General features: G+C 42.2%; 1 protein-coding gene across 1 annotated transcript; it reads right to left on the bottom strand.

Moving 5' to 3' along the window:
- Positions 1-464: 464 nt before the first annotated feature.
- Positions 465-16880, bottom strand: SLC35A1 (solute carrier family 35 member A1). The gene is made up of 8 exons (XM_005421186.3): positions 16652-16880; positions 13488-13665; positions 8170-8329; positions 7659-7811; positions 6338-6404; positions 2848-3024; positions 2315-2449; positions 465-1012 (listed from the first exon to the last, which is right to left on the bottom strand). The coding sequence occupies exons 1-8, from the start codon at positions 16878-16880 to the stop codon at positions 882-884; spliced, it is 1230 nt and encodes a 409-aa protein (XP_005421243.2). The 3' UTR covers positions 465-881.
- Between the last annotated feature and the right edge of the window lie 431 nt (positions 16881-17311).

The raw sequence follows: 17311 nt of genomic DNA, 5'->3' as shown, positions 1-17311 counted from the left end.
CTCAATGTAGAGTTGAAATATCTGGAAGGCCTCAGAAGATGAGGAAGGACATTGAAGTTGTACAGTTGGCACTGATAAATTAAAGGTGAACATGCATTACAGGAGCCCTTTTCAAGCATCTGTATGCAGAGAGGTGCAGAGAGAAAAGATCTAGACAGAAACTTCATTTACACTTAAGCCAGAGGTACAGGAACAAGTAAAAACCTTCCCCTATACTATGCATAGAGGATCCCTTTACCATCTACAGCTGATATTAAAAAAACACTTAAAGAGTAAAAGGAAAGCCATAGCTTCAGAGTCTTTCATCTGACTTTTAAAACCAAACAAGAAGGCCTACCTCTAGTCACTCTGGGGTAGGTGATGCTCAAAGCAAGATTATTCCCTGTAGAGTTGCAGCATCTCGTGCTTAGTGCCTAGAAGAGGAACTCTTCCTGTCATGAATCAAACTGCAATTGCCAAGTATCTTAAGAGAAAATGGTGGCAGTAGTTGCTTTTTTTAATAGTTTTTTTTATGAAGCTTTTCAGGCATTTCTGCCCTCAAAGAGCAAGACAGTTTATCAAATACACAAAGAACCAATTTCCCTCCATTATATACATTATATACAATTGAGTGATCAGTTCCTTCATTGGGTTTTCCTTGTAAATGAGACTCTTCATTGTCGATGTGAATGAAGAATACCTTCCATAAAATACCCAGCCAGCTCCTCAGCTGCAGTGTAGCCTCAGTGTCAGCCACTGGAAACTCCACATGTAAAACAGAAATAATTTCTGCTTTTAGTCTATCCCACTTAAACCATTTCATGACTAGCTTAAGGCTAATTTTGAAAAAAAAAAGTAGTTTTTTTAAAGTCTGTTTTTTCTCTTGTCCATTTTTATGGACATCACACAGTCGCAAGTCTCTCTTTAGAGGTTTTAGTCTCTGAGGGCTGGATTTTTGTGGTGTCTTGTCGAGGTAATCCATAGAGGTAAATAGAAATGCACACCAGGAGAGCACCCAGGGAGAAGGTAACAGCTGAAAGGAGACAAAATAGTTTAAATAAAAACATTCATATAAGAAACCTTCAGCAAGCCATGTAAGTTATGATATCTGAATGACAGTATTGAAGTTACCCAAAACTAAACAAGACAGCAAACTTGGTAAGTCACAGCATTTCGCTTCATCCTCTGTCACTGGGATCTCTTGAGTGTTTACAATCCCCACACAGTTCCAGTTGGTCTCATAGTAAGAATGTGGTGGTGGTGGTCATAAAAGCAAGAGTAAAGCATCTCCTGCAGTCCCAGGTGCCAGCTGTAGAGGCTTACATTACAATAAACTTAAATCATAAAAAGCCAGGGGATGTAATAAAGCACCCTGTGATAATACCTTTTTTGCCTTTCCATGTCTAGACAGAGTTATTGAGAGACTCTATTAATGAGGCTTTCACAGAAAGATCATTAGTCCAGGTTTGATTTGTGTCAACTGTCAAGAAAACACTGCCCAAGTAAGTTTTTAAAATTTTTTTCATCCCTTGCTTTATGGTGCTTTTTTGTAGCCAAACACTGATTATTTTCTCCTTACGCAAACTTTCCTTAAGTTTTGTCTCACTAATACTACATCAAAAAGCTAGTTTTCCCACCATTTTCCCACACCATCTTTGGATTAAAGTAGGAAACTACCCACAATTCAACAGTGAAGGACTGAGCGGGAGTGCTGGGCACAGTATCAGACGCAGACTTGACTGGGGAGAAAACTGCAGAACAGCCCAGAGCCATCTGCTGTTTCCTCTCAAAGATATTCACCACATCAGTCAGTCACAACCCCAGCTGCTCTTTGACTTTCTCTCATGGTGGTGTCCACAACAGATGGGGAAAGTAAAAGTTAATGCAGTAGTGGGTGTAACTCATTAGGGATGTGTAAAGCCCTTGAAGAAATAGCTGAGGAATTAATTTGGCACTGGCTGTACTAAACCCAACAAGAAATAATAATCCATCAACAGCAGTCCCAGATTAAAAGCTGAATCATACACTAAACTGCATCAGAAAGTATGCATGAAAATAAAGCTGTTTAAACCAGAAAGGTTCTTTCTGTTTGAAGTTGCAGATGCCTCTGAAAGAACAAAGCACCGATGCCTTTGAAAGCTGAGTCATCTGCAGAGTCACCTTTGTGCACTATAACAGGGACCAATGATGCATTAGTGCACAGGAGTCCTGCAGAAGACCTGAAGCTAAAACCAGTAAAACTGAGAGGTTTGGCTTTGGTAGGAGCTGTGTGCAAGCAGGCTGGGCAGGCAAAAAACAAGCACAGCCGTCAAATCAAAGGCAAAAAGGCACTTACTTATCTGGAGGCCAAAGAGGATGACTGATGCCACAGTAGAGAGAACAATGGCTGCCGCTGCAGAAAAGCCTTTCATTATGTTATCTGTGTACTTAACAACCACCGAGGTGTAGAGGCCACCCACGCTGGCCAGAACTGGAAGCAGATAAGGTGTTACCATAAGTACAGGTGCAGGAGGTTACTCTTGAAATTATGCATTTTACTCCACTAGTGTGCTTCTGCTTTGGGCTACATTGTCCTAATTAATGATTTAACAGATCATTCAGGGGAATGGGATGTTTACATGGCACGCTGTAAATAAGATATAACTAATTTAAAGATGATCTACTTGCTAGTCAATTATTTAGGCTGCTGTTTCAGCACAATTTTAAATTTAATAAGTGAATAATTTCCAAGAAAATGTTACTTTTAAATAAAATCCTTCGAAACATGGTTAAGAGTGTGTCATACTGAATTTGTAGCTTCCTGCAATCAGTTGTATCATTGTTAAAGAAGAAAAACAATGTCAAATACAAAAACCACAAGGTACTTACAGACAACAAACCAGACGTAGTATGTGTAGCCATAGAAAAACCCTTTCTCAAGAACTTTGGCTCCATCTGACATGTACACAACACATAAATTCACCACAATCCCAGATAAGTACAGCTGAATGTTCCTCACCCACAAGGAAGTATCTGAACTCTTTAACACCTTTTCAAAATAAACTCCTGAAAAAAACAAAACAAACAAAAACCCGAAAATATTTCAGTGAGAAGAATGATTCATGGTTTATTGCATTTTAAAACCAGACAACCTCTTAAAGCCAGCAAGCTCTCAAGTTCACTGTCTGTGGAAGACCGCTGCTGAACACCAATGATGGATCCAGGGATGTGCCGTCACTCCTCAAGGCTCAAGCCCTGGCCGGCTGAGAAGATGAAAAGGCATCCCATGGGAGTACTTCACTGAACTCGAGGGGCATTTTCCACCTTGTACAAATTCCTTTACATCTGTGTGACCACGAATATACGCTACAGCACAGGGACTATGAATGTTCCTCCCTTAAATTCTCAAGTACTTCAGATTTGTAACTAACTCAGCCCTATAAGGAGTTACTGTTGTCTCAGAATCTTTTGTTAAATTGTTTCAATTGGGCTGTTACGTTTAAGCGCGGTTAAAACCTTCAGGCCTAAACCATTGGTCAAGTCGGGGTAAGTTTAGCAAGGGGATCCACTCTGACTCAACGGGAAGGTCTCCCTCAATCCTGTTTAGCCTTACCCTTTCCTATCCCTACCCCTTTTCAATCCACAGCCTCCATGAAAATAATTTTATGTTGATTTTAGTTTTAGATTTGTTTTTGTCCAATTTTTCTCAGAGGGTAGGGGAGAAAGGGAGGATCTGTATTACCTCAGTACTGAAACTGAAAACTCCTCAGGAGCTTTGTGCTGGCAGAGCACTTGGCAGAGCAGCTTGTTCTGAAACCACAGCTTCAGGGGATTACAAGAGCAAATCAAAACTGAGGCCTTCTGCTAATTGAAAATACAGGTTGGTTTTGAGGAAGTGGATTTCATTTTAATCTAAAGCTCCAGCTCTCGATACCACACTGAAGAGCATTATTTATATGCTTTGCGTTACTGAAACTCCCCAAATACTTCTTCATTATTCTACTTGGGAGGCATTTGTCAGACTAAGAGGCAGACATTTGGCAAGGCCCTCACCACCTGCCTTTTTAACCATTGCTCACCCAATCAGGACTCTTCCAAGCTCTGGAATTTCCTCTACATTTCAAAACAAAGCAAGCAGTTTGTAGGACTCTTACTAGTGACTTCCATGACCTTCTGGTGAGACCCCTATTGACTAGAAGTTTATTGGTGATTAGTATCACACACCATCCTTCATACAATGTGAGAAACTAATATGGAACCAACAAAGGTGGCACAAAGACCCATGTGTTAGAAGCCCTAGGGACATACCCCTCCCCTCCCACCAAAAATCCCCAAATTGGCTTCAAGGAAGGTCTTTCTGCTCTTTTATTAGTGAAAAATGCAATTTATAATTTAATAGAATACAGTGAGTACTTATGGTGAATAAATGAGGAGGCAGATTTATACTCCAGGGGTTCAAATAATTATAAAACCAAGGAAATATTGTACTATCTCATAAGAATATAAATTTTTGAAATGTAAACAACAACAAACTAGTACTGTTAATGATTTCAGCCTTTAAAATAACCCAGAATAATTACCTTGAGATTTCTGCCCCCTGAGAAGACCCACAGAGCACAACGAGGTGTAACGAACATAACAGAAATTTGGCTTGAGTATGAACCATACTTGTAAATGTTATAAACTGAGAAAACAGTAGGCAAATCAATAGAACTATGCTTCTAGATTTGTGAATATACATTTCACAAATCCACTAGGCAAGAAGAAGGAAAGAATGGGGGCTGATTAGGAGAACCTACTCCTCAGAAATGTTGTAAGTCGCAAAGGATTTGCCGTTAAATTATCCCTCCAATGCTTTTAAAAGCATTGCTGTGGCCCCAGATACTTGGAAATTATCACAGGATCAGCAATTTGAAGAAAAAACTTCTTTTCCATCTCTAAGTGACAAACACACACAACCTTTTTTTCGTTTTGCTGGACTAATGAAACACTCCGTAAAACATAGTCAGTCCAGAAACTGGAGGTCTAACGGCAAAATAACTGCTTCATGTGAGCGTAGGAAGGAAAAACAGGAAGGCAATTTAAATAGAATTTATATTTTCAACATGTAAAGCCCCAAGGGCACAAGGAACTCTGTGGATGAAACACACAGTCCCTCCCAGCTGCCCCAGAGCTTCAGCTGTCAGCAAGGAAACCCAAGCTGCAATCCTTCTGCAGGAGAAGAAAGCCCTAAGTGTCTCATGCTGCCTGCATCAGCCTGTCAGTGCTCTGAGTTTGCAGGTCTTTGGAAGCACAGCTCTTGACCCACATTATCTGGGAAAGCAGGAGCTTTAGGAGATTCTGAAGGCTGTATTTTGTCTTGCAGCTTTGGAGCACCTATTTAAATTAGGAAATTCATAACCTTCCAGGAAAAGCTGACTGAGCTCTACACAGTTTTATTTAGTATTTCTGCTTCAAAGTGCCTATTTTACTGAAATGACACCAAATAAGAATGACACTCTCCTCCTCTACCCAGCAGAATGTTTTTCCATGAGTAATGAGCATCTATGCACAGCAAAAGATCATTCTTGCAAGATTTTCCAGTACTAGAGGTAGGTGATAGTACGTTTTTTTTTTTACAGGGGGGAAGAGAAGAATCCAGTTTACAGTCAGGGGAATATGCCCACTTGAGTCAAATTTCAAATTAACAAGTAACTTGCATTTCTTTATTTCTGAGCACCAGTTCACTTGTCCCAAAGTTTTGGTGTCCTTCTCCAGAAGCCAGAGAAAAAACTACGCTGAGAGGAGGGTTGTAGAACAAAACAAAAATAAACAAAACCAAAAATCCTTCACTGAGTTTATCCAGGCTTCCTGCTACTACTCTCTTTGCCTTCTTCATGCTCCCTCCACACCCCAGTTAGATTTTCCACCTACAGAACTATGGCAATGTGTATTTCAGGACTGAGCTGGTACAGAACTAAGTGAGGAGCTCAGTTCCCCTTGTAAAAAAAACGCAAGTATTTTATGTGATCACCAAAGGGGAGCTATTCACTGCAAAGTAAACTTTATAAAATTGATGTACATTAATTAAATGCACGGAGTGAGTCATTATGCTGCTCCCTACAGTCTTATTCACAGCATTTGAAAGACACTTCCAATTGCAAACCAGCCCTCTATGTTGCATCGTGTAAAACCAATGGTACATGCTCCTATCATTTGCTTGACAATGGGAGTAATCATGTTATGAATCTGCCATAATTACCAAAAGTAGAAGACAGTTATGGGCAGAGGGAATAAACTATTAGAGGAAGACAGTTAACAAATGTAGAATGTTCAGTTTCAAGCACTGAGAGTTCTCCAGTCCTTTAGAGACAGCCCACATACAGAAATAATACTGTACCTGCAAATCCTGAACAAAACACTGCCACAGCAATCGCTCCAAACCCTAGCCATGGGTTCTGCTCCACCTGCAACATCAACCATTATTTCAAAAAGGATATAACATTTCAGTCATTCACAATAATCAATTTCAGAGTGCTGTGGTTTAAATTCAGCCAGCAACTGGGCACCACACAGCTCCTCACATAACCCCCCAAGCCCCACAGTGGGGAGAGGAATTTAAAACAAAAGGTTAACTTTATGGGTTGACAGAAGCACAGTTTAATAACTAAATCAAAATAAAAATTACTAATAATTCTAGTATTAACAAAAGGAGAGAGAGATATAAAATCCAAGAAAACGAAATGATGCACAAAGTAATTGATCACCACCTGCTGACAGATGCCCAGCCCATCCTGCAGCACCAATCAGCCCCTGCTGGCCAAATTCCCTGATTTTCCATAGTGGGTGTAACATTCCATGGTAAGGCATATCCCTTTGGCCAGTTGAGGTCAGCTATTCTGGCCACACTACCTCCTGGTTTCTTGCGCCCCTCCTCACTAGCAGAGCAGGAGACACTAAAAAGCCCTGGACTCATGGTTAAGCACTACTGAGCCACAATTTAAACACCAGTGTTACCAACATTGTTCTCATACTAAATCCAAAACACAGCACTGAACCAGCTACCTGGAAGGAATTTAATTCTCTCCCAGCCAAAACAAGGGCACAGAGCTACTTCATTAAGTAGAGCAAAATTATTAGCATTTCACTGCAGCACCACATGCCCTTGCTGATCTAGGGCTGGCCCTCAGGTCAGCTCAGTGTAGCTGGGTGGTGTTTCCCTTTCTGCGGGCGCTCTCACAGTGCTCAGAGGCCCTGTCCACTTGGCTGTGGCCAGTATTCCCAGAGGCATGACCTACCTTTCCCACTAATGCAGCTCAGCAGCAAGTATGACTTAAGAAACAGAAGACACTGGTTTCTCCCTACAACAGTATTAGGTCAGCGCCTCTGAAGGGTGTGTTTAAATGACATACCCACATTGCACTGGAGTTTTGCTCCTAATTCCTTGCACTACTTTGATTCCAAGTTCTCTGTTCCAACAATTACAATGTTACCAAGGCCAACTGCTGGAAACAATATATTACTCAGACGCTCCTAGGATGGTGCATTTGATTATGATGGCTGTGGTAATTTATACTAATTGTAGCAATCTGTTGCATTTCCAAAAAAGTGAGACCAGAGCAATACCAGAAGCCTGCCTGAACTGGTACACAGTAAAGGTGAAAGCCAAGGATCAAGGACCGTTTATTCTTTATCTGAAGAGGGAAAATTTTAACTCTTACCTGTACTTTTGTAGCCTGAGCAGGCTCCCACTGAACAAGGGTAACACCACCACACAGCATGAAGACAGAGAACCACTGCAACTTACTGAGGGTACGGCTCAGCATCAGGACTGTACATAAAGCTGTGCAAGGGATCTTCAACTGGTATGTCACCTACAAAAGATGGGAATGTAGTGTAGAGGACACGGTTTTATAAACTCCTCCAAAACAAGAAAATAAAATAGAAAATTTAGCTACAGAATGACAGATTTTTATATTCATTGATTTCCTACATATCCATCTCCAACTACAACAATGTGAATTTGAAGTGACTCTAGCAGTGAGTGGCTTGGCTCAGAAAGCCAGAGCTCTGCAGCAGTGTATGCTCTGAACAGAACAAAGCACAGTTTCACTTTTAACACTGAGGCTGAAGAGACTGCTGCATGCCAGGCAGATACCTGACACATGTGCCTAATGAACCAGGAAAGAGAAATACATTTCCAGGTCTGTTACTGGCAGAAACCTGTATTACCTGGTAGACTGCAGCATCCAAGTTGCTAAGAGCCACGAATGCCATATTGTTTTGGAGAGCGTACACCACAGATGGAACACTTAATTTTAGCAATTCTTTAGGACTTCCGAATACATTTTCTTTTAAAGATGTTATTAATCTTGTCAGACTTCCAGCTTCTCTGCAAAATAAAATATTAGCATAAAGGAGGGCATTCCTAAACTGGTATTTTAAAACAGAAATCAAATCAATGAATCCCTTGGGAGGGCTGAAAATTCATCTTCCATGATCAGTTGTACTTTCTGTTCATAAAAGAAAAAAAAGATTAACTGGCAAAAAACAAGTGAGGTTTTCAACAAGTAGAAAGCCCTGAAGGCAAGAGAAACATTCTGGAATCAGGAAGTTAGATGCATTAATATGTAGCAGCGTGTCAATATAGGCAATGGAACAGAAGGCTGTTGTTCACATCTCCCCTTTTAATGTTTGTGTGTGATGTCAAATGCCCATGATTTTCCAGATCCTCTTTAAACTAGGCCTCACAGTACAGTCAAAAAAGGATTGTACCCTTGCACACTTCTCATTCCTCAGTCAGCCATGGGCTCCCAGTCTCACTTGTGCTGTGGGAGAGGCTGGACCAGCAGCAGCACACACATGAAGAGGGCTGGTGGGCGTGTGGGGGCTCCCTGTCACCTGTCCCTGTCTTTGCCTTTCACACCTCTCCTTTAAGTAATTACAGTGTGTGACAGAGCAGGCAATGGGGAAGAAAGCTTTGCTGGTGGCTGCTTTTGCAGTTTGCTACTCAGCTTTTCACAGCTGCCCTCTGTATTACTGGTACTCCCTCATCACTTGTACATCAATCTGACATTTGCTGCTTACTTGTTGCTGCTGCTCCAGTCCTCTTCCCGGTTCTCCCACGGCCCCCCTTTCCAATCTTCTCTCGCTTACCACTGACAAATACCAACATCCAAAATCATTCCTGCCGCCTCCCAGCCTTTCAACTTGTAAGTTGTACTCCTCTTAAATTTAATTCTCCTTGTGATTCTATTACACACTTGTATGAATAAATAGCTTTAACCACCTTGTTTCAGCATATTTTCTTTTCGTGATCAACCACTGACTCTGTACTCCAGTTGTTCAACTTTTCCTCTCTGAAGATTTACAGGCTTTACCCTCTCATGATCCTTCCACCCAAATTTCTCTCCTTCCTTGCCTTCCTCCCTACTTGCACCAAGCATTGACTTCCTTTTCCTCTTTTATTTTCCCCCGTAGGGAGAGCAGTTGTTAGGCAGAGGCAGCTGCAAGGGATTCTTTTTGTACTTTTCCGTAACAGAAAGCACACACAAAAAACCAGACATGTCTGTCCACAGGGAATAACCGTGACAAGGAAATCCATGGACAAATAGCAGTTAAAGTGAAGTCTGCAATACAAGAAAGGGGAAGAGTTCATGCTACAGCTCACCATGGTTAATTGCATTAGATACAGAACTGTATAAAATGTTCGGAGTCATTGATATCATGGGCAGATTTTTTTTGTTTGTTCCATTTCTGAATGTATTTATTACATTGGCTAGGATTGGGAGATAAAATGTACAAGGAAATTGGGTAATTCCCAAGTACAGCTGGACTAAAGTGCTTCTATCTCAAATGTCTAACTGAAAATAAAATATATTTAGCACAGACATGGTTCTGCTCTATAAAAATAAGAAGTAAAAAAAAAAACCACGCAGGAATAACTTCTTCTCTTCATTGATACTAAGGTGGGCTGTCAAACAAGAAAATAATATTTAAACTACAAAATAATATTTTAAATATTTTTAAATAATATGTAAAATAATATTTAAACTGCTTTTGTTCCAGACCATGCTCAGTGAATTTGTTGATCACATTTTTAAAGTCACAGCAGCAATAGTAACTTCTGTCTACTTTGACTTCAAGAACAAAATGTCAGCAATGAAGAATAACACGTGTCTAATAATCACCACCTTCCCTTTAGTTTTTGAAAACAAGAAGATAAACTATCTAATAGTTCATCTGTGCAGTAGATGTGCTTTCTGAAGCATGCACCTACCAGCAATCTCTAACTGTAGGTTGAATTCAGTACATGACCAAAAAACAACTTGAAGCAAACCTCCATGTACAGCTGATAATGTAAAATTAGGTGCCCAAAGAAGTACACTGCAAGATCAAATTAGAAAATAAACAATTATGTAGCTTAAATTCAGCTTTCTTGATGTTGATCTAGGTTTGAATTTTAAAACATGATCAATTTTCTTTGTAGAATGGTTCAGGTTTGAAGAGACCCTAAGACCATCTCGTTTTAACCTCCCTGCCATGGGCAGGGACAATTTCCACCAGACCAGTTTGCTCCAAGCCCCATCCAGCCTGGTCTTGAACATCCACAGGGTTGGGGCATCCACCACATCTCTGAGCAGCCTGTCTCAGAGATTTACCACCCTCAAACTAAAGGATTTATTCCTAATACCTATTTTCTTCCACTTCAAAGCCATTTCCCCTTTCATAAATTCATTACCCCATTGAGAAAGCCAATTTTTAAGTATGAAGAGGTGAGAGATACTAATAACTATCAGTTATGCAACAGAAAAACACATTTGTTAGAAAAGTTAAAGAAGTTAAAGAAGTTAAAACTAGAGTTTGCAAAACAGCTCTGCTTTTCTTCATCCATGACTAAGTAGTTATGTACCAGCTAAGAATGTAGCAAGTACTATTACCAGATGGTGAACAGGACTTTAAATAAGCATGAGAAATGGAGAGTATACTTCAGTTAACAGTTAGCACAGCTTAAACTATCATAAGCTTCTCTTTTGAAAGACAATTCTTTGGCATTCATCCATTCAATATGCCCTCCAGGAGATGCCTTAAGAGTAAACAGTGAAGGCATCATGTAATAATGTGTAAGAAAACAAATCTGGCAGCTGGAACAGCCGGAGAGTTGTACTCTAGTATCCTGTATACTGCAGTTACCAATGCTACCTCTTTCAAAAAGCAAAGGTACCCACACAAATGTATGCTGCTGTACAGTAAAAAAACAGGACTGGTTACTGAACAAAGGCATCTTACCTTGGGTAAGACAAATTGGTTAGGATTTAAAACTGAAGGAAGCTGTAAAGGAGAAAGAGAAAGAAGCTGTGCTGGAATTGATGCTGTTCAGCACATTCATAAGTGATCTGAAAGGGGAGGTTACCAGAAAGCTGGCAACTTTTGGACCCACCAGTATGCCAGACACTTTACCAAGGAGAGGTGAGCTTGGCCTGATGAATAATGTCTGCTGGTGCCCATCTCTTCCTCAGCTATGGAGAAAAAAACCCCACCAGCTGACCAGATCAAAATAGACCTTATAACCTCCAAAGAGCTCAGTGAATCTCACTCTTACCATTTTAACTGGTAAATAAGGCTCAGGTGTCAATAAATAAAAAAGAACCATAAGAAATGGCCACCCCTATATTACAGCAACTCTCTCTCATCTAGTTATGGAGACCTGGCAAAAAAATGCAAGTAGTTCTTGGAGGGCACTTGGAGGGCAAGTAGTTCTTGGAGGGCTCAAGGATGGCATCAGCTTCAAAGAAATGAGCAGAATCCTTAGGAAAGGAACTGAGGCCAAGAGAGAAAACACCTTTACTCTCTGCCATGGCATGTTCACATCCTGAATACAGCATGTAGCTCTGGATCCTGTTTCAAAAGGGAGGTAACAATACTGGAAATGCTCTAAGGATGGGTACTATGATGATCCCAGAAAAAGTAAACTAGGGCTGCCGGCTTAGAAAATAAATCAGTGATGAAAACACAGATCTGTAGAGTTATGAAAAGCAAAATGAAAGAGGAAAGATTATTCATCATACCTGTCAACACAAAACAACAAGCTCCATAAGTTACTGCCACCAGCTAAGAAAAGCTCAGCCCATGCTTGCCCCCTTGGCTACACTTCCATTCTACACAGCCTCTGCTGACAAAGGGAAAATAATGGGCTACACACACTTTTTGCTGTGCTGGGCTGTTCTAAAAACATCAACATGCTAAGACTTCTTTCTGAGTTAAAAGTAATTTAGTTTTTAATTATTTCAAGTAAAAAAGACCATTCGTACATTTAATGAACAAAATATTACCGATCCTTAACAAAAGGAATTGCTTACCCTGCTGCACTAGGTGTACTATAAACAGCCTGAGTCTCAGGTGCACAAGATTCAACAAATTACCCACACAGGTGAGGCTACCCAGAAGTAGCCCTCTACCCTCACCATTGGGAAGCATGGGCTGCTACAGTCTCCAGAGAGGAAGTGGGATCTTCATTGGTTAAAACAGTGAGAACCACAGCAGAATCACGTGTCAGCAGAGTCATTTCTGCCAGCATTTTGTGCTGACAGAGAAGTCCAGGGTGCATGTAAAGAAAAACAGACATTCCCCACTGGACGCATCTGCCTTCCCTAACACATTCCATTTAATGAAAGGTTAAAGAAAAAAAGCAGTTTGTCACAGTTACCTCACCAAATTCAAATATCGCCTCACTTCTAAAGCAAGTAAAATGCCATTTGTGTGTTAAGAGGAAAAGAGCTGATGAAAATCTGAAGTACATCGTGTGACTCCATGAGCACATAACAGCCAGCCTTCTGATGTACCACAAGCCACAAAGAGAGACAGAGATCCTAAAAGAACAAATTCTACCACAGCAGCAAGAACTGGGCTTTGGAAAATAGAAAAAATAAAAGAAAACAGAAAATATAGAAAAAATCTTTATATTCCTAGAATATAAAGATTCTTCCTAGGATGCTGAAAAGGAGAAAAGGCAGCAGACTGATTGCCTCCCTACTTGAGATGCTCATGCATGGACTAAAGTTCTAGTTCTTAGCAGCAGTCTGGGATTACAGAAACTACTATTTTTTGACCACAGTCTTTCAGTATTGGCTTGCAGATTATTAGAGACAGCAAAATGTCTGTCTGTAACATTGTTTGGGAAAATTTATTAGTAGGAATGTTAGAATTTTATGTAACTCATCAGATGATGGCTCACAGCAGATGATCAAAGTCCGACTTTTATCTATATCATCATCATCTTAAAGACCAAAACATCATGGATAATCCATGCTGACACTCTGAACTGATTCCAAAAATAGAAAATATGTAGAAAGGATACACCTGAATATTGTGCTGTATACAAAGCAGTTTCAGTTGATGAGGACTCACAAGCTCTAACCTGCTCTAAATTACCCTTCCACAGCACCATTATCCAGCCACATTCTCAAACATACCTGCATTCAGGACCCGAGAATCTGAGGTTAGAAGCAAGGACTGGTTTTCAAAACAGTGATCAGCACTCCCACACTTACTTAGCCAGGATGCCCAGGCTCAGGAACAGCTTGATAACTTCAGTGACACACACAGCTGTTGTTGAAAAGTAGAGCTCTGTCTCCACTGTCCTGGTGTACCGCAGTGCCACTGTGTACGTGGCAGCAACCAGGGTCATCACCGTGAGGCAGTACAGCTTGAACAGCAAGCTGACATTTTCTGAAACAAAACAGAGAGAGCCTCAGTGTGACCCCCATTTTAATTTAAGAACTGAAACAGTGTGTTCTCTAGCTGGAGGGGTGTATCAAACACCACTGTGTCAGCAGACAATAATTACAATGTTAGGAAACACTTTCCATTAAAAAATTTTGGTTGAATTTTACAGCCTTCTCAAAGAAGCTTGTACAGGACCCCCAAGTGTTTGAAAATTAGATGCTCTCTTGCCCTTGTAATCATCCTTCATTCTAGAAAAAACTAATCATACATTAACATTTATCTAATAACAATCAAAAAGTCTTTCAGTGCTTTCCGGCTCTCTAGCTGACAGTAGGCACTCGCTCTGAAATGGCAGCTGATCGTCTTTGTGTAATACACTGAACTCTGACACAAACAGCATTGGCAGACTAGCAAAAGCAAAAAGAGAGGAAAAGTTCAATATAAGCAAAGAAATCTAGCAAATCTTTAAAAAAAAGGCAGCATTTCTGTCAGCCCTATTTTCCACTTAAGTTAGTAAAAGAAGATTTTGCTCTGAATGGTGATGGGACTTCACACAAAGGACTTCCTTGAAAAAATCCCTGTGGAAAGGTCTAAGGTTAAGGCTCTTGAAGAAAATTAAATCACACAAGGACTGTGTATCATTTGTGTTATCCCCTCTGTCCTCCCCACTGATATATTCCTACAACAGCATCAATACCTGTAACAATTTTGGCCCGGACTAACTACTATCCTGCAAAATTTTGGCGTTAGCCTGTCCAAGGTCCCCTGGAAGAAGGCAGTTTTTCATCCATCTGCACTCCTCCAAGGCCTGAGAGCTCCATCAGGCCACTCCAGTGCATTCCCAGGTCAGGGAATGCTGAGCCTGCATCTGAACCAGATAGGAGAACAGCACACAACTCCAAATGGGATTTCTCTGCACAAAGGCAAAGCCCACCACGAGACATCAGCAAATGTGTGGCTTCTACAAAATCCTTTTTCACACTGGCAGATTGTTATGTTTGGCATCTCTCTGGTGGGTATTGGTCATTCAGCAGCACCTTTGGGGCCACTGTCATGTTCTAAATATGCTAAAGAAATGTGTTTTAAATGGTGTAAGTTTGTATTCCTCTGCTGATTAGGGATTGAGATACAGCATAAGTAGTTTTGTAATAACTTTGTTCATTTAATAAAGGAATGAGTTGCTGAATCCAGTGCGACCAATGCTTTGGTTCATTTTACTTTCAAACCAGAGGTATCTTCAATTGCATAACATTTCTGCAAGGTACAGTTAATACCTCCTGCCACTGCAATCATTTAAATTAGCTACTTCCTCATAGATAAAAATCTTGCCCACATCAGTAACCACTTTTCAAAGGTAGAGGCAATTAGTTTTTGGACTAACAATGCTTAGAAGAGACTTACAAACTGTAACCCATTTTTAAATTAAATTTGGATTGTGGGGAGGAAATACAAGGGAATAACAACCAGGAAATATAACTAACCCCATCTGGTTTTACAAAAACTTATCTTCAAATGACATTTCAGTGCTGACAGAAATGATATTAATGCTGTGATTTGACACACGAAGATTTTAAGTCTATGCACCACCAAACAAAACTAAACTTAATAATCCTTGACTCTAGTAGCTACTCTTAAAAAAATAGGCCCCAGTTTGGCAATGGTTTGGAAACTTGGGTAAGCCAAAGGCAGCAAGACATAACAAATCTAGTATCTAGACTAGATAGTTCCAGCATTATGTAGAAAGGTATTTGTAATTCTTTTTGGCCTGGACATTTCTTCGGCTGGCTCCCATGTCTGCATCAGTACCACTGCAGTGAGGGGAGCAGAAGAAAGCATAGCTGGGGTGCCCATAACTTCTGCTGGATAAATCTGAACTTACACCTGCCTAAAGAAAAGAAAAGCTGGAAGAAGCTTTTGGTTTTTTTCCCAGTAAATCCCACCTGGATGAAATTATTTCTGGCAAAAAGGGACCAGACAGGCAAAAGCCTCAGGATAAAAGTGCGAGCCTCCCACACATCTCCACGGCTGATCTCAGGGCTCTGCCAGGGCTCCTGGAACACAGCCCCGGGCCAAGCCTGGCATGGGAGCACAGCCCGCTGCCTGCCCGCTAATTTGGGGTGGCAGGTGCCCGGCACACCCTGCTGGGAGCCTCCTGCCCCTCACACTGCCAGGCCCGGCCAAGCCACCGCTGGAGCTGGGGAGCCCCGGGCAAGGCCCTCCATGGGGGAGCTGGAAGAGGGGCAGGCAGAGCCGTCCTGGTGGATTTAAGCCCTCCTGGCTTGCCCGAGGTTCTGGCTTCGGGACCGTGTGGGCTCTGGCCTCGTTGTACACAGAATCCCTGAGAATCAGGGAATCAATTAGGTTGGGGAAGACCTCTGGTGTCATCGAGTCTGACCTATGACCGAACACCGCCAAGTGAACTACACTGTACCCCGAAGTGCCACATCCAGTCTTTCCTTAAACATCTCCAGGGATCGTGACTCCACCACCTTCCTGGGCAGTCCATTCCAACAACTAATCATGCCTTCTGTGAAGAAATTCCTCCTTATGTCCAACGTAAGCACACTCCAATATGCACCTGGGTGCGGCGGCGTTTCCAGGGACACCTGCGGTGCCCACAGGGTGGGCGCAGGGAATGTCCCTGAGCACTGACCGCCTGCGCCCCGGGATAAGCCCCAAAGATGCCGCGACACGGTCAGACGCTCCCAGAGGGGATCTGGTGGAGGGGGAGACGCGACTGTGGCGGACCCTAAAGGTGGAGGCGTTCCGGAGACCCGGGAAGCCCCGTACCGGGAGCACCCGCCCCCCACACGCCGGGAATGCAGCGGTGGCACACCGCGAGGAGAAGCTCCCGGGCGGCGGGAAGAGAGCGGGAGGGCGGGAAAGCAGGCGGGGAGAGCCCCTCCCCAGCGCGACCCCGAGGCCCCGCGGAGCCCCTTCCCCCCCTTCGCTCCCGGACCCGCCGCGCGCCCCGCACCGCCGGCCTTACCTTTCGGAGGCGACATGGTGCTCGCCGAAGGCTTCAGGACCGCCGGGCCGGGGCCGCCCGCCGTGCCCCGCCGCTCCTCCCATCGCACCATAGAGTGCGGCGTGGCCGCCCAGAGCGCCCCGCCGGCCGCGCCGAACCATCGAGTCGAGCTCGGTCCCGCCTGGATATCCTGGAGAGCATCCTGCTCCACCCGGCCGCGTTTCGGAGCTGTTTCACTGGCACCAAACATCCAGGAATCTCACACGCGTATTTCTCATTGCCAGGGGCAAACTCGTAGCCACCGACACGTTTCTGCCGCGAGAAAAACCGAGATGGAGGTTACAGTTGCATTCCCCAGTATTTTACAGCAGTGCAGTACCTTCTCCAATGGAAAATAACAAAGCAGGATAAAATGAAATTTCAATCATCGGTTTATTTTTAAACAAAATGTATTTCTGGATTCTTGAAATACCAGTTTGTTGGTAAGAACTGTAACATAAAAGCCTCAAAGCAAATTATGATAATACAGAGAGATCACAGCAATAATAAAGAAGTGACAGGGTATTTTTCTCTGGACAAAAAAAAAATAAAGAAAAGAGATGCAGCTAGTAATTGCATTGACATTTTAATTAATAAATCTAATCACTGGTGCCCGCTCATAATTTAAAAACATGGAGGAGC

This window comes from Geospiza fortis, unplaced genomic scaffold (genome assembly GCF_000277835.1).
Source record: "Geospiza fortis unplaced genomic scaffold, GeoFor_1.0 scaffold190, whole genome shotgun sequence".
NCBI classification, from domain to species: domain Eukaryota; kingdom Metazoa; phylum Chordata; class Aves; order Passeriformes; family Thraupidae; genus Geospiza; species Geospiza fortis.
The sequence above is the reverse complement of the archived record's forward strand: the minus strand, read 5'-3'. Positions and strand labels throughout refer to the sequence as shown.

Bases quoted from the DNA above. Each gene is read 5' to 3' on its own strand.
- SLC35A1 (XM_005421186.3), bottom strand. From the start codon at position 16,880: ATGTTTGGTGCCAGTGAAACAGCTCCGAAACGCGGCCGGGTGGAGCAG. The intron at 8,330-13,487 runs GTAAGTGTGGGA...TTTATTTTGCAG, and splicing joins AGCCTGGGCATCCTGGCTAA to AGAAGCTGGAAGTCTGACAA. The intron at 7,812-8,169 runs GTAATACAGGTT...CATCTTTTGTAG, and splicing joins TGGATGCTGCAGTCTACCAG to GTGACATACCAGTTGAAGAT.